General features: G+C 42.4%; 1 protein-coding gene across 9 annotated transcripts in view; it reads right to left on the reverse strand.

The window, feature by feature from the left end:
* Positions 1–22,666, reverse strand: part of FUT8 (fucosyltransferase 8) — a 543,593-nt gene that overhangs the window by 308,795 nt on the left and 212,132 nt on the right. For 6 of the 9 annotated variants that reach the window (XM_029598885.1, XM_029598887.1, XM_029598881.1 and 3 more), the window contains one exon: positions 4,723–5,109. In XM_029598885.1, coding sequence (XP_029454745.1) covers positions 4,723–4,925 — 203 coding nt within the window. In that variant the 5' untranslated portion in view covers positions 4,926–5,109. Of the gene's footprint in view, positions 1–4,722; positions 5,110–22,666 lie in introns of those variants that run through there. The other 3 variants (XM_029598888.1, XM_029598889.1, XM_029598890.1) reach the window with 3 other exon arrangements.

A 22,666-nucleotide genomic window follows, 5' to 3' on the forward strand; every position in this document is an offset into this window, starting at 1 on the left:
CAGACCAAGGGTACATCAAGCCTATTATCCTGTTCCAACAGTGGCCAAGCCAAGTCCAAAGTACCTAGCAGGATCCCAAGGGGCAGATAATTTTCAAACTTCTTATCCCAAGAATAAATAGGGGATTTCTGCAACTCTTCCTTAATAATGGTTTCCTCCAGGAACTTGTCCAGACCTTTTTTAAACACAGCTACACTAATAGCTTTCACTACATCCTCTGGCAACAAATTCCAAAGCAAAAGTAAGCGTGAGTAAAAAAAAAAAATTTCTTATTAGTTTTAAATGTATTACCTAGTAACTTCATTGTTTGTTCCCTGATCTTTGTACTTTTTTGAAAGAGTAAACAACCAATTAACCGTGAATCTGGTTATCCAAATGGTAGATGAAATTTAATACGGACAAGTACAAAGTGGTGTACACATGAAATAATAATCCAAACTGTAGTTACACGATATTAGGTTCCATATTAGGCATTACCATCCAGAGAGGATCTGGGTGTCATCGTGGACAATACTTTGAAATCCTCAGCTCAGTATGCAGCAGCAATCAAAAAAATCAAACAATGTTAAGAATTATTAGGAAAGGAATGGAGAATAAAAAATACAATACCTCTGTATCACTCCATGGTGAAACCCACCTAGAGTACTGTGTGCAATTCTAGTTGCTTTATCTCAAAAAAGTTAGTTAAACTAGAAAAGGTACAGAGAAGGGCAAAAAAAAAAAAAAAAAGTGGGATGGAATTTATTTATTTATTTATGGTTTTTTATATACCGATCTTCTTGCATCGGATGCAAATCAAACCGGTTTACAGTGAAACAATTCAACTTGCCTAAGAGCATTACAAGGAACAAAGAACATGGAACAAATAAGAGTGCTTGAGAGCAATACATAAAAAACGAGGAACAATTTAAAACAGTTACATAACATTTAAACAAATAGGAATGCCTCTCCTATTAGAAAAGTCTAAAGAGGTTAGGGCTGTTCAGCTTGGAGAAGGCTGAAGGGGAATATGATAGAGGTCTATAAAATCATGAGTGGAAAAGAATAGGTAAATATGAATCGGTTATTTACTCTTTTAAAAAATAAAGACTAGGGAACACTCTGTGAAGTTAGTAGGTAGCACATTTAAAACAAATTGGAGAAAATTCTTTTTCACTCAATGTACAGTTAAATCTCTGGAATTCATTGCCAGTTAATATGGTAAAGGAAGTTAATGTAGTTGGGTTTGAAAAAGGTTTGAAAAAGTTCTTGGAGGAGAAATCCATAAGTTGTTAATAAACAAATAGATTTGGGGAAAGCCACTATTTACGCCTGGGAGTTAGCAGCATTGGATCTAAATACTTGTTTGGGATCTTGCCAGGTGCCTCCGAAACTGCTCCCGAGCCGGGGAATGGCACGCCGGCAACCAGCAGCTGGCCCGGGCAGGCGTAACTTTTAAAAGAAAGGTAGGGGGGGCGATTTAGTTAGGGCTGGGGGGTGGGTTAGGTAGGGGAAGGGAGGAAAAGGTAGGGGGGGAACAAAAAAAAAATCCCTCCGAGGCCGCTCTGATTTCGGAGCGGCCTCTGAGGGAATGGGCAGCGCGCGCAGGGCTTGGCGCGTGCAAGGTGCACAAATGTTCACCCCCTTTTAGGTAGGGGGCGATTTAGTTAGGGCTGGGGGGGTGGGTTAGGTAGGGGAAGGGAGGGAAAGGTAGGGGGGAACAAAAAAAACATTCCCTCCGAGGCCGCACAAATGGTGCACAAATGTTCACCCCCTTGCGCGCGCTGACCCCGGCGTACTCTTGTTTGCGCAGGGTTATGCGAACAAAAGTACGCCCGCATGCTTCTTATAAAATCTACCCCTTACTGAGCTAGAAACATCCATTTAGTGCAGCTGGATGATGTCACAAATGTCATGGTTAAGTCATCCTGCTTGTAGATTATGAACTTTTAAAACATTACAACTTAATTTTAAAAAGATAATTCAAATATTCTTTGAACTCCCCTGATTGAAAAAAGTGTTTTGATAAATAGGAGACATTTAAATTTGTCATAAGCTTATTGTTTTTAACATTGTTCAGTGAGTAAAACAGCCTTCCAAGTTGAAGGAAGGCAGGTCCATTTATACATGAAGCAACTCAGTTATTTCAGACGTTGCTGGCATAAACATTTAACACACACATAAGTACTTTGTATGTTCTATTGCCATACTGGGCTCAGGAAAAATGAACAGGATATTTGAATGCATGTGGCAAAAGGCTCCTATATAGTAATATCCAGTGTTTTCTTTCTGGAAAGAAAAGGTATCAGTACTCCTATGCAGGATGCATGGGGGTTTTTCAGTTTTGGTTTTTTTTTTAGGGGGCCACGGGGAAAATCAAGCAGGTGAAGGAAAAGGTTCCAGTACACAGTACCAGCAAGTACCCCCTGAAAAAAAGCTCTGTAACATCTTTGTTTATAATTTTTTTTGTTGGGCCAATTAAAAATAGCATATCCTCCAAAGTATCCTATAAGTACCTTTAAATGCAATTCCTGTTAATGATTTGTTTTCATATAGCTTTTTTTGTATGGCTGGGAGAACCACAGAAATCCTCTGGTAATCAACTGTATTCCACTTCTATCTACTATAGTTCAATAAAACAAATTAATAAAATACGATTTGGGGCATGGATGGGTGGGATGCTAGCTGACTAAACAGTCATGGCAACAATGGGTCCAGGGTCTTTCCTGATCAGTACTAGATGCTCATTCAGCCTATAGCAGGATGCATTCTCTTCGGGTTTGCCCTGGTGTTCGGAGGAAGCATCCAGCAAGCTGAAAGGGTATCTGCTGCTGACTGATATCGTTAATAGCAGTCATATGTATTCTGTCATTACTTTGATATGCAACACGCCTTGAATTCCTTGGCTGGAAAGAAATGCCACAGATAAATGATGCTGATGATCACGGTCAGTTTTTCTTTATTTCTTTTATATTTTTCATAAGGCTACAGAAGACAGAACTTAAAACTATCAATTTTTTTTTTTTTTTGCTTCTTGCTGCTTCCCTCTGACCACAGTTTGCTGTCCTACTCATGCACAGCAAACTTGCAGAAAAGAGATGAGCTCTTGCACAGCTAAGCAAGGGTGGGGGCAGGAGGAGAAAAACATAGGCAAGACAGAACAGGTGCGAGCCAAGATGGAAAAAAAGTCAAAAGGACAGAACAGGTCCAAGTTATGCCAACAAATACTTACAGTGAATCAGAACTTGAGCAGATATTGGGAAACCTTTACAATAATAGACTGAATCGCTTCAGTCTATTATTAACATACGTTCAGCATATTCTATTATTAACATACGTTCAGCATATTCTATTATTAACATACGTTCAGCATATGTTTTTGAAAGGTCACCTTTCAAAAACACATGCTGAACGTATGATAAACTCAAGGTATGGAGCCTCAGAAAGGTTTCTGTGGAAACCACCACACAACTTTGATCGTGAGTGAGATTGCCTAACTGGATGGCAACAGCTAATGGTGTGCTTGGCACTGCCTGATACAACATAGCAAGATTGTTCGGGTGTAGACTAGGAAAACAAAACAGTCACTGTTTCAGAAACGGAATCTCTGCAACTGGAGCTGAATTTGCATCAGTAGCTGTACTGTAACAAAGGAGAAGATCACGACCTTCACTACACTGAGAGCAAGGTGTCCAAGAGAGAGGGACCGTGGTGAACATTAGAATCATCCTAGGAAAGACTTTGGCTGACCACCAGACCTTCTCAGCTTGGCTTGCAGTGATGGATACCCATGTGGGGCCTTAAGTTTCTTGTTTAGGAAATACACAGCTGGGTTCTTAGGGACAGAAAAAGAATAGGCAGTTTGGTTAAAGGCTTGAGTGAATCCTAAATTGTGTTTCTGCTCATAAGTGTCCTGGGTTTGGGAGTGCAAATTCCTAGGGATAATCCCAACAATATCATGCAGGCTCAACCGTTGCCTTTAGCAGATAGACAAGCATATTTAATTTGTTTAATTCTAAGGCATAATTTTAATTTAAAGGAGTGTGAGGAAACGGACAGAAAACTAGTTGGAGAGTCCAACAAACCAAATCTTGTTTTAATTCCTCATAATTAAGTGCCTCTAAAAGTGACACTGACACCTTATGATTTTCTTTTATTCCATTGGTATGCAATGTGTAAAAACAATACTTCACTATTTTAGAAAATTACTCTGTGCTCTGCTCCATAAATTGGCAGAGGCTATCTTTGCTTTCACAGCAAGGGCCAGGCCACTTTTTTCAAACCACACAATGGACTCCATAAATAATCCCAAGAGTTACAAAGTGTGTATAGAATGGATATCAAAGCATACAGTAATATCTGCAAAGATCTGCATGCGTACAGAATATATGATGAGTAACTACTAGGAAGAGAGCATAAATGTGTTGTAGCAGTTGTCTTATGCTGGAAACTGAGAAGCACTGTGTTACAGAAAAATAAAAATAAACATTTGAACAAGGAAGTTTCAACCCCAATAAAGCCATCTGATCTAGATGCTACTCCTCTGAATATTAAAGCATAGCTTTGAGACTAGCATTTAGAAAAAATATATTAAATAGCTTAACATTTAGCTTTATGATTATGGAACAACACTTTACTTTGGCACTAAGGCATGGTTCACCAGCTTCTACTAAGTGGCTTCTTAAAAGACAAAACTTGAAAAACAATGATGTCAGGTACCCCATGCATACTTTAAAATTTTACCTGAGAGACTCTGCCATTCGCCTTAAATCTTCATTCTGTTGTTTTAAACGTTCAAGCTTTGCAAGTATCTTGGAGAGTTCTCTGCTGGAGTGATCAGGATGGTCATTGTCTCTCACTAAATGTCCTCCTATATAAAATAACAAGGTGCCCCAGGCAAAAAGGATAAGCATAATCCAACGCCAGGAGCCAGTCCATGGCCGCATTTTCAGAGTCTCAACTAGGTCCAAAGCTGTCCTTGTTCACAAAATAACAAACATTGTAAATCCTTGGTCCATGCAAAGGTGGCCAGCCTCTGATCCCCTGGTCACCACATCCTTGTACCAAACTTCTGCAGTCCTGTGCAAGGATGCTCCTTTTTATGGTGAATTGAAGAAAGTTGTCTAACTTCTGAAAGTATAATAAAAAAAAACAGCAATGATTAAATTATGGTTTACAAATAATGGAATGTATGGGTAGCATTTAATCTAAATGCATATCAGCTGATACGAAGAAAATCTGGAAAGTAAAATTTATATTGCATGACCTCCAACAAAAATACTTTGGGGTAGATTTTATAACATGCACGCGCGCACATGTACGCCCGATAACATGCACGCGCATGTTATAAAATCCGGGGTCGGTGCACGCAAGGGGGTGCACAATTGTGCACCTTGCGCGCGCCGAGCCACTCTGCCTTCCCCCTAACCTGACCTTCCCACCCCTTTCCCCTAACCTTCCCCCCCCCCCCCCACCAGCCCTACTCTAACCCCCTTCAAAAAATGTGTTTTATCGTTTGCACCTGCCTCTGGGCAGGCGCAAGTGCGCGCGCCAGCCAACTGCCAGCACGCGATCCCCGGCACAGCGGCAAATATGGCCCCGCTTACACACGTCGCCGGGCCTTTTTAAAACAGGCCCGGTGCACGCAAGGCCAGTTACACGCGTAAATCCTCCGGATTTACGCGTGCCGAATATTGTGCCGAATATTGCCCCCTCCCCCTCTAATTTTTAGAATCCTAAATTTAGGTGAATTTTCAGCTGAAAACTTAGGGCTCTAAATTCAGCTGAAAATAGGCATCTAACTTAAGGGCCAATCTTGAGTGCCTAATTTTAGGAACTCACTGTATTTTAACTAAATAAGATAACAGCACAATTAATTGCCAGACCAAAAGAACCTTCACTTCTTTAAAGAATAGCTCACTGCACCTCATTTGTTATTTCAAATAAAAACTATATCAAATAGCTACACAATAAAAATTGTTGATGTTTACTTAGAATTAATACATTTTCCTTGTGCGCTATACATTTTTAGATGATGTGCAAGACTATTTTTAAGTCATGTCACTTTATACCTCAAAATTTCTATTTATAGCAGAAGCAGAAGTTCAAAAATTAATCAAGCAAAAATAATTATTACTGGATAAAAGATGATGTATCCTGGGTTTTGTAATACATGTAGCTTGGTTCATGGCATGGGGTAATTTTATTTTATTTGTATTGTAGTTTATTTTGACCTTTACAATTGGATTTTATTTGCATATTCCTGAGTTCAATACATTGGGCATATAATGTGATGTACCATCTCATCATTCCTTTAAATGCTTTGGGAATGTGAACTAGAAATGTAATTATAATGTGCAATACCTTGATGAAAGCTTTTTGGAATTAAAATTTGCTTTATCTTCATATGCAATTAAATTAGCTTTCTTTTCTTTAAAAAAAAAAAAAAACCCTTAAACTTGGAACATTCCCAACAGAAAACTGAACTCATCAAATAAAAAGATGCAATAGTAATTACAAAGAGACCAGACTCAAACTTGTGTGGCTGGCATGCATCTTCCCACACAAAGTGGCAACTGGCCAACCAGATTTTGTCTGGTATGTATTTCTCATCTCTATACTGAAGATATCATCTAGAAATAGGAGATGAACTGATGGTCAAGTGAATACACAAAAATCTAAGGAGGTACTTTTCAAAGAGTTACACGGGGCCGCACTCGTAAAATTATGCCTTAGAAAGATGTATGTGCATATATCCTATTTCATAAGCCTAGAGTGTATGCACATATTTGCAGTGTCGCACATAAATGGTAACGGGGGGAGGGAAAGGAGTAGTTTAGAAACACTGCGGTATGGGGTTCAGAAATATACACACATTAATTATTTTGTAAGTGGTATATGCGCATAACATTATCAAACTTGTCTGTATGATTTTACATCTGCTAACTGGACTTGAGCAATTGAAATTGCACTTGTCTTTTGTCTGTAGTTTTTAGGTCAGAGGTCTGGATGAATTGGTTATGGCTCAGGTTGAACTGCTGGAGGGTCTAGGTGAACTGGTAAAGGTGTAGATGAACTGGCAAACTAGTGATCCCAAGTACATGCGCAAGAAGGATTTTCAGAAGCAGAGTATGTGCATACTTTATAAAATACCTGCCTCTACATTTAATTCTGGGTGGCTTTAAGTACCTCAAATTTATGATGAAAGGAAATTGTTTGGAGGTTATAATGTATTGATTTTCTCAAACCAGTGAAAAGCAATCAAGCATTTTGACTGGTTAGACAGTATATAACTGTTTATTAGAAGTTCCCATCAGAAACAGGTAGACAGACTCAGTTACTAAGACCACACACTTCTCTTTCTGGCTCAACATATGATTTATTCTTAGCAGGTTTTAGCTTCACCTTCAAGAATACAAACTTTCTTTCAGGGCATGGAGCTAAAACACTCCACCATCTGTAGTAATACATCCAAATACAACAAGGCAGACTCAGTTCACAGTATTCACAACAGTTCCAGTTGCAAGATCAAGGTGCCCAGATCAAATTCCATAGTAATTCAACAGGACAATGCAGTATTTCACTGCAGCTTATTAATTTATTAAATTACTTGCAGATTGCCTTCCTGGCCCTTGGTAAGGACCAACATAGCGTTGAACAATAAAACATGAATAGACATAACACCTAAACACAACATAAAAATCAACAGTCTAAAATCAAGCAAAACTAAGCATATAAAACAGACATAATGGACCACACCAGATGCAAGGAACAGTCCCCGGGTAACTGCAAGTCCTCAATAGCAATCACCTGCACCCATGCATTTACTTAAAGAAAGATAGCTCTGATCAAACTAATACCAGAAGGGAGGCTACTCTTTAACAGAGGGGCTACAACTTACGGTACTTCAGGTGTCAGAAATATTTTCATCTAGGTCCACACAACACAAATAAGCAGTCCTATAGTTTTCAGGAATAAAATTTTATTTACACAGGTTGCTTTAAAATAACCAATGTCTAATCTCATTCTTCCAGGGTGGTGGTCACTGGTCCCTGTAGCAGGTTTCCTATATATTACATGTTTCAGATATATGGTTCAAGAGGCAGGGCTCTGGTCTCTTGTCCAGTAGGCTGCTAGCTCAAGACCTAACAGAACTTTTTTGCCTTACACAGTCTGTCTTAAAACTAATTTAGCAGAGATAAACATAGCATACTTTTAAGTGATAGATAAAGACCTACAGGTTTTTTACTAATGCAAAACTGCATGTTCAATGTCATATAATCAATATTAACCTTTGGAAAGTTAAGTTAAAACCATGTTAGTAACACCGATATTGTATGAGAACTTTGGACCAACTTGAGGAAAAAATTAATAAGCTATGTCACATGCAAAGTAGCTCATTAATATTAAAAAAAGTGTACACGGATTGCAATAACCATGCAAACAATGTTACTCTTTGGAAAGTTAATGACACCTGAAGAGGTTCTGTTAATTTTAGCCAGCACCATTTTGAATTATGGGACCAGCAAAGCAAGAATGACTGGGAACCACTCTTACCTACTGTGACTCAGGGACTCCTGCTAGTAAGGGGACAGCGGGTCCAAAGGCAAGCTTGAGGGAAGGGGCCAATATTTGTATATTGGGTGACGTTCGGGTCATGGACTAGGTATAGGGGAGAGTCTGCTTGAGGGGCGGGGGGGAGATGTAGCTTTGGCTTTTCGTGTGCATGAGGCAGGGGGGAAGGAATCACTCTAGCTTGCTGCCCCTTTAGGATCATGGCAGGGTTAAGATGTAAATACACGATGCCATGGCCAATAATGCCATACTTTTCTGTCTGCCGCAAAACACTCCCATACAAACATGGAATTTACTAAAATCCAATTCTCAGTATACAAAATCCTATGGGAAATAACCCACAGGAAATAACCTGTAATAAAATACATCAACATTGTTTTTAGCGCACATCACTTACGTAGTTCCAACTAGTCAGCTAATCCTGTTATTCACTATACTGAACATAAAGAAAAAGTATACTTATTAAAAACAGATCATTTTTCTCAACATGAACACCTCTGAAAGCAGAAAGCTTTTCACTTGGATGATTTCATTTGCCAAATTAAAGTAAATACAAATACCTTTTAAAACTGATGTGGCCAAGGAACTATAGAAAACATTGCTTTGGATCAATTCTTACCAATGCAATACAACATAAATGGCCACATGAGGCAAGGATAATGGTAAAACTCAGCTTCATAGGTGCTTTTCTATGCCCAACTATTTGATGACACATGAAATTTAAATCTAAGGTAGCTCTTTGGAGCACAATTATATAACACTCTACAACAAATTTTAGAAAATAAAGCTCCTTTTGACCAGTAGTGATCTTTATCAGCTAAGTGATATTTAAACATTTTTCTAAAGAACCTAGACCAGTGATTCCCAAGCAGTGTGCTATGGCATACTGGTATGCCATAGCACACTGCTTGGGAATTAGCAGGCTTTGCAGAATTTACTTACCATGGGTGAAACCCACAAGCCACGTACTATTGCCACTGCCACTCCTCAATGCTTTTTTTTTTTTTTTTTTGGGGGGGGGGGGGGGGAGTGGTTACATAGTGAGTGCATTTCTTCCCTAGGAATTGTACACCCCTCCCCCCCCCTAAGGCAGCGCCCTTTGTCTCCTCCTCCATTTACCATCTCAACCAGGTGCAATCCTCTCTTCCCTCTACCAGCTCCATCTCTTCTTCTTCTCTACCCATAGCTCTCTCACTCCCCTCCTCCCCCCACCAGCCCTCTCCTCTTCTACTAAAACTCCTCACCTAACAGTAGGCAGCTTGTCTTGGGGTGGGGGCTGATCCTAATCAATAGCAGACAGATAGTCTTATGAATAGAGGGGCAAGTCTCTTTTCTGGTTATTTCCTGTCCAGAAGGGCTCCAAGCTAAGTATATATTACTGCCTTAAATCTCTGAAATACAGCCAAAAGATTTAGTATATTTGCATTGCTGGTGGTCTTTGAGAGGATTACTCAGACTGTAGCACTGAAGGGAAGGAAGTGTGGAGTATTGATATTGATTGTTAGCGATGCTAAAAGAGAGGATTTATATGGGAAATAAAATCCCTATAACTTCATGTAAGCTAAAATGATAGTAGCTAATATCAACTGGGATATAGCCACCCCTAGGCTATAGCTTATTAACGGGTCGATACAGTAAGGCCGCGGTAGAAACAGTGCGGCAGTGTCAGGCGCACCCTTCCTCCCCGCACGCACAGTTCTCTTCACTAAATCCCCGATACTCTCTTCTAATCGCATGCAAATGCATGCCGCGGCTTTAAAGCGTTAGGGAAGGGTTATGCCCGCGCAACCCATTTTACTGTATAGGCGCTGAGTACAGCGCCTATACAGTAACCTGGGTGCGCTGGTACCTGTCATTTCAAATGTCATTTGGAATGACAGGCACCAGGAAGTGTAAAAAAACACGAAAAGTCTTTGTTGCTTCGTTGCTGTGTCTCTCCTCCCAGAGCAGGGCGCGAAAGCAGCCTTGCTCCGGGAGGAGGTGAGGCACAGCGGCGAAGACAGACGGGAGAGGAGAAAAAGCAGAGCCGAGCAAAGCAAAAGCGTGCGAGCAAAGCGAAAGCGTGCAGCAAGCCGGCGAAATAGACCTGCGAGCAGAGGCAATAGCAGCGGTTCGGTAAGCCTGGCACCCTCCTTGATGTAGTACGTCCCGGATGCCCCCCCCGCCCCCTCCCCAGCGCGCCCGCCACTACCCCTTTCATCAGCTGCATCCACTGCGACCCGGCAGTTCCGTGAGGCCTACAAAAAAAAAAAAATCCCCGGCTCCCGCGCCCCTGCACTGGCCCGCCGACTCTACCCCCCCCCTCTCCCGATCGGGCAGGTAGGCGGCGGCGAAAACCAAAGCAATTTTTTTTTTTTTCAAAAAGCGACATCACACAATGCATAAAATAATTTCTCCAGCCTTAAAGCGACTTACTTTTGGGATCTGTCAAGTAAGTCGCAAAAGTAACTTACTTTTCTGAAGCCATCACGATCGTAGCTCAAGACGAAGATGGCCGCCTGCACGGGAGAAAGCGTGCAATTGGCCGCTGAAGACGTCACGTCACGTCTTCAGCGACCAATTGCACGCTTTCCCCGTGCAGGCGGCCATCTTCGTCTTCGTCCGGAGGAGCTAAGATCGTGTTCCTGATGGCTACAGAAAAGTAAGTTACTTTTGCCACTTACTTTTGGGATCTTGACAGATCCCAAAAGTAAGTCGCTTTTGGAAAAAACCAAAATTGTCGCTTTAAGGCTGGAGAAATTATTTTATGCATTGTGTGATGTCGCTTTTTGAAAAAAAAAAAATTGCTTTGGTTTTCGCCGCCGCCTACCTGCCCGATCGGGAGGAGGGGGGGGGGTAGAGTCGGCGGGCCAGTGCAGGGGCGCGGGAGCCGGGGATTTTTTTTTTTTTGTAGGCCTCACGGAACTGCCGGGTCGCAGTGGATGCAGCTGATGAAAGGGGTAGTGGCGGGCGCGCTGGGGAGGGGGGGGGCATCCGGGACGTACTACATCAAGGAGGGTGCCAGGCTTACCGAACCGCTGCTATTGCCTCTGCTCGCAGGTCTATTTCGCCGGCTTGCTGCACGCTTTCGCTTTGCTCGCACGCTTTTGCTTTGCTCGGCTCTGCTTTTTCTCCTCTCCCGTCTGTCTTCGCCGCTGTGCCTCACCTCCTCCGGGTCGCAGTGGTAGCATGGCGCTGTGAGGGGGGCGAAAGGGTATATACCCATGAACGGATATGAGTGGGAGCACTCTGTGAAGCGGGACATGCCCGTGAGGGGCATAATGGGTGGATGCAGCTGATGAAAGGGGTAGTGGCGGGCACGCTGGGGAGGGGGGAGCATCCGGGACGTACTACATCAAGGAAGGTGCCAGATTTATTGTTTTATTGTGTTTGAGTATCTTAAGCGGTGTCGATGGATTTGTTACACAGTCCTAACTCCTACTAGGGGGAGGCGGTAAACTAACAGGTTAAGGCCGCGGCAAAACAGCGCGTTCCTAAGGAGATAATATCAGCGCCCGTTACAGTATCGGAGGGGAATAGCTAATTCCTTCATTATACAGCTTTTTCGTTCATTTACATGCTGGGTGCGGAAAGGGTTAGGTGTTTATTTTAGGAAGCGCTAAGGACGCGTGAAACTGGAGACTGTATCGCTGGATGGCCTTACTCGTCTGTATTGTGCGCTCCCAGCACGTTGCAGACGGGCAATCTTTAACTGCACGTTACTGTATCGACCTGTAAGGAAGGACAGAGAGGGCAGGAAAGGAAGAGTAGCAGCACTTTATGGGGCCAATGCAATACAGTGCGCTCAGCCAAGCACACTGTATAACCCACCCCCTAATGCAATAGGGGGATTAGCGCCTATTTAACCCGTGGACATGAAGTGAATGTAATAGCACTCAACTCATGCAAATACATGTGAATGAGCCTATTACTCATTCACCCCGCATGCAAAAAGATAAATGTGCATCTCAGAGGCACATTTATCACTCGGCTATTAATGACTACCTGGAGCAAGCATTGATAGCTGAGCGCAGGTAAAAGTAGTACAGAAAAGCAGAAAAAACTGCTTTTCTGTACTTCTTTTTTAAAGTAAAAAAAAAAACCAAAAAACTCGGTAGACCGCCGAGTTATGAAGACTGATGCCGGTAAACTCGGCCTCGGTTTTCATAACCAACCATCTGCCAGTAATGAAAATGGCCGCCGATAAACTCTGCATCCGTTTTCATTACTGGCAGACAGGCAGGTTATGAAAACCGAGGCCGAGTTTACCGGCATCGGTTTTCATAACCGGCAGCCGCGGCGGGTCACGTTAGCAAGGAGGCGCTAAGGTCATGCAAGCGACCCTAGTGCCTCCTTCCTAGCGCAAACCCCAAATTTACATATTGCATGGTGGACCCCCTTGCGGGCGTCATGCATGCATTAAAATAACAGGCTCTGAAAAGTCAGCGCCCGCTTTCCGCGAACATTATTGCATCGGCCCCTATGTCAGAAGCAATATCCAAGCAATTGAAATGCAACGGACCTGGGGTAAGGAAGAAGCATTATGGGCTAGCCTAAAAAAGAAATATGATGATCTTTCATTTACATTGGTGTGGTCTATAGGCCTCCAATTCAGTCAGAAGAGCTGGACAGAGATCTGACCTGAAGACAGGATGAGAAAGAAGAGAGAAGTATTGTTCGTTGGAGATTTTAATCTGCTGGATGTAGACTGGAGTATCCCTTCTGCGGAATCTACAAGAAGTAGAGAGATACTGGATGCCCTCCAAGGGGCTCTGCTCAAACAAATGGTAATGGATTCTACAAGGGATGGTATAACCCTGAACCCAGTGCTCACAAATGGGGATAATGTCTATAACATTCAGATAGGTGCCCACCTGAGTTAGAAATGATCATCAGACGGTTGGGTTTGATATTGCAAATAAGATACAAAGAAGTCACATGAAAACCCATGTTTTGAATTTCAAATATACAGACTGTGACAAAATGGGGATGTACCTGGAGGAAGAACTAGAAGACTGGGAGAAAATGGGTGAGGTGGAACAACAATCGGCTAAATAAAAAGAAGCTATTTCAAAGGAATAAAACTATCAGGATCATTCATCAAAATGTGTTATGGCATTAAAAATAAATAAATAAATAAATAAATAACACACACTATAAGGCGTTAACGCATGCATTAACATTATAATGCATGCAATAATTGTGTTACCGTGCAGTGTGAATGCAAATTTTTAGAAGGGGCGAGACTGGGGAGGGGATTGGTGGGATAAATTAAAATTAGGGGCAATATCACGCCGTGCAATAGCATAACAAATGCTATCCCACGGTTTTAACGCTGGAAATAACTACATCTTTTTTCCTGGCATTAAACTGTGCGATATGCCCAAAATGGCCGTAATGCAATTTGCGATACACTTTGCAAATTGCATTTCGGCCTTTTCTGGGCATGGGAAGGAGATGAGAGGGGAGTGGAGAGGAGTGGCGAGGAGTGGAGTGGGGAGAGAGAGAGTGCCTCTGGGAGGCCTTCACAGTATTCAACTACTTATATATCTATAGGAGAAGCAACTAATAGATTGAGATGAGGTGTTAGTGGTTATTTAGGGAATAGGGGCCAGTTTTAGATGCGGAGTGAGATATTCGAACAGTACAGTACACCAAGGTGAAGATTTGACATCAAATGGAGTGAGGAAATTCTCACAAAGATGAGATTTCTACAATGTTCTCTCGCCCTGGGTTGATGGATTTTCCTCACTCCAAATGACATCAAATCTTCACCTCAGTATACTGTGCTGTTTGTATGTCTCACTCCGCGTCTAAAACCCTAAACCACCACCAACACTTCATCTCAAGCTATTAGCTGGCCCTCCTATAGAGATATAATATTGACTACTATGAAGGCTTTATAAACAGTTTCTCTCTCTCTCTCTCTCTCATAGTATTGCGGGGTGCAAAAACTTTACCGCACCCTGCGATACTACCTATGCGAAGCGGTATGGTAGCATGCGGTATGGTAATTCTAAAATTACTATGAACATGCCCCTTTTTCTTACCGCGGGAGTTATCCATGTGTTATAGCATTTTGATGAATGTAGGGGTAAGTTAGAAAAGTAATCAAAAGTTCAAGGAAAAAGAAACCAATTTGATTCTCAAAGGAGGTGGCTGCAAAAATAAAGGCAAAAAGATCAACGTTCAGGAGGTATAGAGGATCCTAAAAAGAGGAACATAGGGAACAATACTAGGTGGAACTGAGGGAGATAAGAAAGAAATTAGAAAAGCAAAAGGTCAAGTGGAAGAAAGTATTGCCCAAGAGATAAAGAAAAGTAACAAAACAATTTTCAGATATATAAGAGAAAGAAGGAAACCCGAAGTGATATAGTGAAATTGAAAGATGACAAGGAGCAAGGTGCCGAGACAAACAAGGAAATGGCGAAAATATTAAACAAATACTTCAGTACAGTGTTCACTAAAGAAGACCCTGGAGAAGGACCATTGCTGGTTGATAAGACCATAGAAGGGAATGAGCTAAATACAACTCCTTTTACAGAAGAATATATATAGGAAGAGCTAGGAAAACTGAATGTGGACAAGTCCAGGGGGCCGGATCAGGTACAACCCAGGATACTACAAGAACTCGGATGTCCTAGTGGGTCCGCTAAATGACCTGTTTAATAGATCCCTGGAAACAGGAGTGGTGCCGCAAGATTGGAGAAGAGCGGTTGTAGTCCTGCTTCATAAGAGTGATAGCAGAGAGGAGGCTGGAAACTACAGGCCAGTTAGCCTCACTTCTGGTGTGGGAAAATTAATGAGGACGCTGCTGAAAGAAAGGATAGTGAACTATCTACAATCCAGTAAGTTGCTGGACCCGAGGCAGCACGGATTCAGTAGAGGAAGGTCCTGTCAGAAAAATCTGATTGTTTTGATTGGGTGAATAGAGAACTGGATCAAGGAAGAGCACTCGATACCGTTTCACATAGGAGGCCTGTGAACAAAATGAGAAGCATGTATGATTTTTACCCACTGGTAATAGATTGTATGTGTGCATCCGATGCAAAGAGCCCGATCTCTGGAGGTTAGAGCGCTATTTGTGGAGAAGTTGAGGCAGACAGAGAGGTACATTGATGAGACCTTCAGTGACATCCCAAATCCAGTCTGGCAGCCCCGGTGCTATCTTGGATCAGAAAGGTCTCCAGGTTGGAGAACATTACTCTGGTGTAGCAGGAAGTGATCTTATAGCAAAGACTGATCTCAAGGCGATGCATTGTCCTCACGCACTGAAGACAAATCTCCCAGGGCTACTGCCCAGGAGGGAAGGGTTAGATTGGCCCATCATAGCTGGTAATTTGATTACTATAAATGTAGATAGCTGAGTGCCTGGTGGACATGAGGACTGCCTGGTAATTTGCCTGCCTGGTGCGAAGGTGGCAGACCTCACGCGTCACCTAGATAGGATTATAGACAGTGCTGGGGAGCAGCCAGCTGTTGTGGCACATGCGGGCAACAACATTGTAGGAAAATGTGGAAGAGAGGTTCTGAAAGCCAAATTTAGCATTTTAGGTAGAAAGCTGAAATCCAGAACCTCCAGGGTGGCATTCTCTGAAATGCTCCCTGTTCCACGTGAAGGTACCCAAAGACAGACAGAGCTCCAAAGTCTCAATATGTGGATGAGATGATAGTGCAAGGGAAGAGGGATTCTGCTTCATAAGGAACTGGGGAACCTTTTAGGGAAGAGAGATATTTTTCTGAAAGGACGGGCTCCACCATAACCATAGTGGAGCAAGGCTGCTGGCGCTAACTTTATAAAGAAGATAGAGCAGCTTTTAAACTAGAACAAGGGGGAAAGCCAACATTCACTCAGCAATGCATAGTTCAGAGGAATGTATCTTTGAAGGATACTAATGAAACAGGAGAGTTAGGGCATTCCAACAGAGAGATTCCAATAAAAGCAAACATAGTCCATATGCCTATAAGTAAAGAACTACCTGAGCTAAAGAATTCCAAATTATCCCTATCAATTAAAAAGCAGGTTGTTAATACAAAGAAAAAACATACATTGAAATGTCTGTATGCCAATGCCAGAAGTCTAAGAAGTAAGATGCGAGAGTTAGAGTGTATAGCGGTAATTGATGAGACAGACATAACTGGCATCTCAGAGACCTGGTACAAGGAGGATAACCAATGGGATAGTGTTATATCAGAGAACAAATTATATCGCAATGACAGGGAGAATCCACTTGGTGGGGATATGGCACTTTATGTCCAGAAGGGTATAGAGTCAAACAGGATAAAGATTATACAAGAGACTAAATGCTTAGTAGAATCTATATGGGTAGAAATCCCATGTGTGTTGGGTAAGAGTATAGTGATAGGAGTATACTATCATCCACCTGGCCAAAATGGTCAGACAAATGATGAAATGCTAAGAAACATTAGGGAAGCTAACCAATTTGGCAGTGCAGTAATAATGGGAGATTTCAATTACCCCAATATTGACTGGGTAAATGTAAATCAGGATATACTAGAGACAAAGTTCCTGGATGGAATAAATCACTGCTTCATGGAACATTTGGTTCAGGAACTGTTGCGTCTGTTGCTGCTCGGTGCCTTCACTCCGCCCTCTTTAACTCTGTGGCGACTCCCTCCGGGTCTGATGGACGGCTGGCTGCCGCGGAGTCTCCATGTCGTCTTCCTCCAGCGTCCCGGACTAGCTCGACGCTGCAACTCCGCCGTATTGTCCTGATGCCTAGGGCGCGTGCGTGTCCTGACTCTTGTACCAGCAAGGGCGCGAACCTCAGGGGCATCCCCCTGAGATGACGTCATCTGCTTTCAATATTTAAAGGTCTTTGAAAACGCTAAAAAACTGAGGGGTAGATTTTATAAATTTGCGCGAGGGCGTACTTTTGTTCGCGCACCAGGCGCAAACAAAAGTACGCTGGATTTTATAAGATACGCGTGTAGCCGCGCATATCTTATAAAATCCGGGGTCGGCGCGCGCAAGGGGGTGCACATTTGTGCAACCTGCGCGCGCTGAGCCCGGCGCGCGTTGCCTGTTCCCTCCGAGGCCGCTCCGATATCGGAGCGTTAGAAAAAAACTGAAAGGTGCTATTGCAAGGTTAAAAGTGTACAACAGGCATAGACATTGTTTAAATATACAATCTTAGAAGTGCAGTCCAGATGTATTCCATGCATTAAGAAAGATGGAAGGAAGGCAAAATGATTACCGGCATGGTTAAAAGGTGAGGTGAAAGAGGTTATTTTAGCCAAAAAAAATCCTTCAAAAATCTGAAGAAGGATCCATCTGAAGAAAACAGAAAAAATCATAAGCATTGTCAAGTTAAGGGTAAATAATTGATAAGTCAGGCTAAGAGAGAATTTGAAATGAAGTTGGCCATAGTGGCAAAAACTCATAACAAAAACGTTTTAAAACATATAAGAAACAAGAAAACTGTGAAAGAGTTGGTTGTAATGTTAGATGACTGAGGGGTTAAAGGGGATCTTAGGGAAGATAAGGCCATGGCAGAAAGACTAAATGAATTATTTGCTTCTGTTTTACTAATGAGGATGTTGGGGAGATACCGGTTCAGAGATGGTATTTAAGGGTGATGAGTCAGATGAACTGAACCAAATCACTGTGATCCTGGAATATGTAGTAGGCCAGATTGACAAACTAAAGAGTGGAAAATCACCTGGACCAGAAGATATGCATCCCCAGAGTTCTGAAGGACCCCAAACATTAAATGTATTTATTTATTTATATTATTTTGTATACTGATAATCTGTATAACAATCATACTGGTTTACAGCATGTAAATAAAATTCAGATAAAACAGTATACTGCATATAAATTAATCAAATACAATTTTACAGTAAATAAAACAATAAAAGGACATCAAGTTCAAACATAGAAATTAAATTTCAGATCTATTAGTTAAAATTTGTAACCTATCATTAAAATCATCCATTGTTCCTAAAGACTAGAGGTGGGCAATGAAACCCCAATATTTAAAAAGGGCTCCAGGGGCAATCCGGGAAACTATCGACCAGTAAGCCTGACTTCAGTGCTGGAAAAAATAGTGGAAACTATTCTAAAGATCAAAGTCACCGAGCATACAGAAAGGCATGATTTAATGGAACACAGATAGCATGGATTTACCCAAGGGAAGTCTTGCCTCACAAATCTGCTTCATTTTTTTGAAGGGGTTAATAAACATGTAGATAAAGGTGAACCAGTAGATGTAGTTAGTTTGGATTTTCAGAAGCCGTCTGACAAAGTCCCTCATGAGAGGCTTCTAAAAAAAACCTAAAAAGTCATCGGATAGGAGGCAAGGTCCTCTCGTGGATTACGAACTGGTTAAAAGACAGGAAACAGAGAGTAGGATTAAATGGTCAATTTTCTCAGTGGAATAGCATAAACAGTGGAGTGCCTCAAGGATCTTTACTTGGACCAGTGCTTTTCAATATATTTATAAATGATCTGGAAACGAATAAGACGAGTGAGGTTATCAAATTTGCAGATGTTACAAAATTATTCAGAGTAGTTAAATCACAAGCGGATTGTGATAAATTGCAGGACCTTACAAGACTGGAAGATTGGGCATCCAAATGGCAGATGAAATTTAATATGGACAAGTGCAAGGTGTTTCATATAGGGAAAAATAACCCATGCTCTAGTTATACAATGTTAGGTTCCATATTAGGAGCTACCACCCAGGAAAATAATCTAGGATTCATAGTGAATAACACATTGAAATCGTAGGCTCAGTGCGCTGCGACAGTCAAAAAAGCAAACAGAATGTTAGGAATTATTAGGAAGGGAATGGTCAATAAAACGGAAAATGTCATAATGCCTCATTATCATTGCATGGTGAGACCGCACGGTTGTATCTCCAACAGCTCAACTCTCCGCCTATGAGTTGCATCGTCTGTGGATATCCATGCAACGCGCCCTGATCAGAGCCGGCCAGGCAGCTAAGAGGTATGCGGACCAGCAGAGAAGGCTGTACCCGCCTCTCAAGCCGGGCCAAAAGGTTTGGTTGAGCACGCAGTTCATCCGGTTGAAGCTGCCCTCATCGCAACTGGCCCCACGATTCATCGGACCGTTTTCCATCATCCGGCAGGTGGGTGCTGTCTTGTACCAACTTCATCTCCCTCCGTCTCTCAAGATTCACAACACGTTCCATGTCTCCCTACTGAAGCCTCTGGTATTGTCATGGCCTTCCAGCACGCCTCCGACCCTGCAACCTGTTGCCTCTGAAGATGACCTCACTTATCAAGTCCGAGAGGTTCTAGATGTGAGGAAACACAGGAGGAAATGGGAGTACCTGATAGCGGGGGAAGGCTTCGGCCCCGAGGAGAACTCCTGGGAGCCACTGGCTAATATCCTGGACCGGAATTTGCTGAAGCAGTTCCACAAGGACCATCCAGCTAAACCCAGGCCTCCGGGGAGACGCCCTTATGAAGGGGGTACTGTTGTGTTCCGCAGCTGTGGCGCCCCACGACCGCGGCCCCCTACCTTGGCCGTGGCGTTCCTTCGCTGCAGGAGCCCCAGGAGAGGGCTCCGATTCGGGCTGTCGCTCCTGCGCGGCTCCTCCTGGGGGAACTACAGACTTCCAGGGGTGAAGACACAGCTCCTCTTCCCATCTCTCCATCTGCCTCCGCAGTCGCATCAGTCTCTAGTGCCCAGGGTCAGCCGGTCCCGTCTCCTGCTCTGCCTCGCCACCCGACGAGAGAACCTATGGATCGTCCGAAAGGTATACCATCCTCCCGTCGGCCAAGGGTTCACAAGCCTGAGCATAACATTACCCAAGAACAAGATAGAATATTCCCTCCACTTCGAAACAGAAGTTTTTACACTGTCCAATAAATCAAATTAATTTCTGCTGCAATAAACTACAGAATCTGTAACTTTTGATATCTCCTTTCTTCAGTCTCAAATAGCCGAATCAAGAGATAAGGAAACGGTGTAGCAACAGAAATCTCAAGCATTAAAAAAAAATAATTAGAAAGGTACCAGATTGGCCTCCACGAAGAGACATTGGTCCAGCAATGAAAGGTGCCAGTGTTCTTTTCTGGATGGCTTTTTGTAAGGCAAGGTAGCTGCCATAGCAGTAGGAAATAACTGTCAGTAAATTCAGTATATACAGTATGCTACATTTTCTGCACTACGAGCAGAGCCAAACCAGGAAGCACAACTAGCATGTGTTAGTGCCAGGGATAGCAACCTGCAGCTCTTTTCATGATTTCCTGCAGCTCCTGTGGCATTCAGTGTACAACCAGCAGAAAAAAAGAGGAAAGGCGAGATCGGCAATAGCCATACAAGTGGCCCAGGAGCAGGTCCAGTGTGAAAGTACATGTGAAACCACGTGTACATGTGCAGGAGAATGTGTGACAGCACGTGTACGCACATGCAAGAGAACACATGTGAAAGTACAAGTGTGTTAGTACTGTGAAAGTATGTGTGCACATAAATGAGAAATCTGGTCTTCTCACCTGTCTTCAAAATATCAAACTCCTCACTCTCGGAGATCCACTTTCCTCATTACCTTAAAAAACCCACACTGAAGAAGTTGAACCTGGACCTCAATGATCTTAGCAACTACAGAGCAGTCTCAAACATTCAATTCCTCAATAAAATTATTTAAAAGCTGTTCTGAATCAACTCAATTAGCTCCTTCAAGTCACTAACTTTCTACAGACCGTCTCACAGTACAGAAACAGCTTTGCGATGCCTGGTGGGAAGATCTTCATCAGTACTTGGATTAGGGCCAACAGACTCTTCTAATTTTCCTGGATCTATCTGCAGCCTTTGATACAGTAGACCATGAGATCCTTACCTAACAACTTCTGGATTTGGGTCTTTCAGGATCAGCACTAGACTGGTTTAAATCCTTCCTCCAGGACCATACTCAAACCATCTCCACAAGATTAGCCACCTCACACTGTCACTTGCTCTGTACCACAAAGCTCCATTTTAGCTTCTACTTTGTTCAACATCTATTTAGCTAATGAGGATATACTAATCCCATTCCATGCCTGTGCAGATGACATCCAATTACTATACCCCTTAATCCTGACCAAGATATTGCTAACCTAAACTCTGCCTCAAGAAGACTGCAACTTGGATTCACTGCAATAAACAAACTCAACCCCCAAAAACAGAAATATTATGGATTGAAAAATCACATCATTCACACCTCCAGTCCAGAATACTATTATAATGATCCACTCTTCCCTTCAGGCATGAAGACAAGAATCTCTGTGTCACTCTGGACTCTAGTTTCACCTTTGAGGCTCAAATTCAATCTGTTACAAAAGCAGCCTTCTCAATTACAACAGCTTCAACACCTTCGCCCTTTCTGGATGATCCTTTCTATGTGGCACTCATTCAGGCCTTCACCCTTTCTGGATGATCCTTTCTATGTGGCACTCATTCAGGCCTTTATCTCTCACCTGGACTACTGTAATTACATGGGCTTACCACAAAAAAAAACAAAAAAAAAAAACTGATTCGACCAGCGCAGCATGATTTCTGCTCATTGCTAGTAAATTTGATCAGATCAATCCTCTCCTTAAATCCCTTCAACTGGCTTCCAATCGCCTCTTGCATTTCTTTCAAACTTCTGCTCCTGGCTTTTAAAGCAATTAAGAGCCTGACCCTCTCCTACCTATCCTGTACCCAACTCTTTATATATATTCTCCAGCTCGCCCTCTTCACATACTGCCCAACACCAGCCTAGTAGCACCCACCCCATGGAAATGTGGCTTGCTAGCACAAGGAAGAAAACATACTTTTTTATTAAAATGTATGGATACCTGGTGAACATGGCTCTAGGAGATTTACAATATAACATACATAAAAATATTAATCTCATGAAACAAAATACAATCAGATCAAGAACATGTGTGACAGACTGAAATTAGGGTTTATATACACTGTCTCTGTCCCTTTCCTCTGGAACTCCTTGCCACTAGACATCAAACTGACACCAGACCTCCTGGCATTCAGAAAAAAACTGAAAACCTGGTTGTTTCTTGTGGCTCTTGGCACATGAACATAGTTCATTGGCTCACCATTTCAACTGGCAGTGCCTGGTTTGTTTGTTTGGGGTTTTTTTTTTTTTTTTTGGGGGGGGGGGTT

This window comes from Rhinatrema bivittatum, chromosome 4 (genome assembly GCF_901001135.1).
Source record: "Rhinatrema bivittatum chromosome 4, aRhiBiv1.1, whole genome shotgun sequence".
NCBI lineage: Eukaryota > Metazoa > Chordata > Amphibia > Gymnophiona > Rhinatrematidae > Rhinatrema > Rhinatrema bivittatum.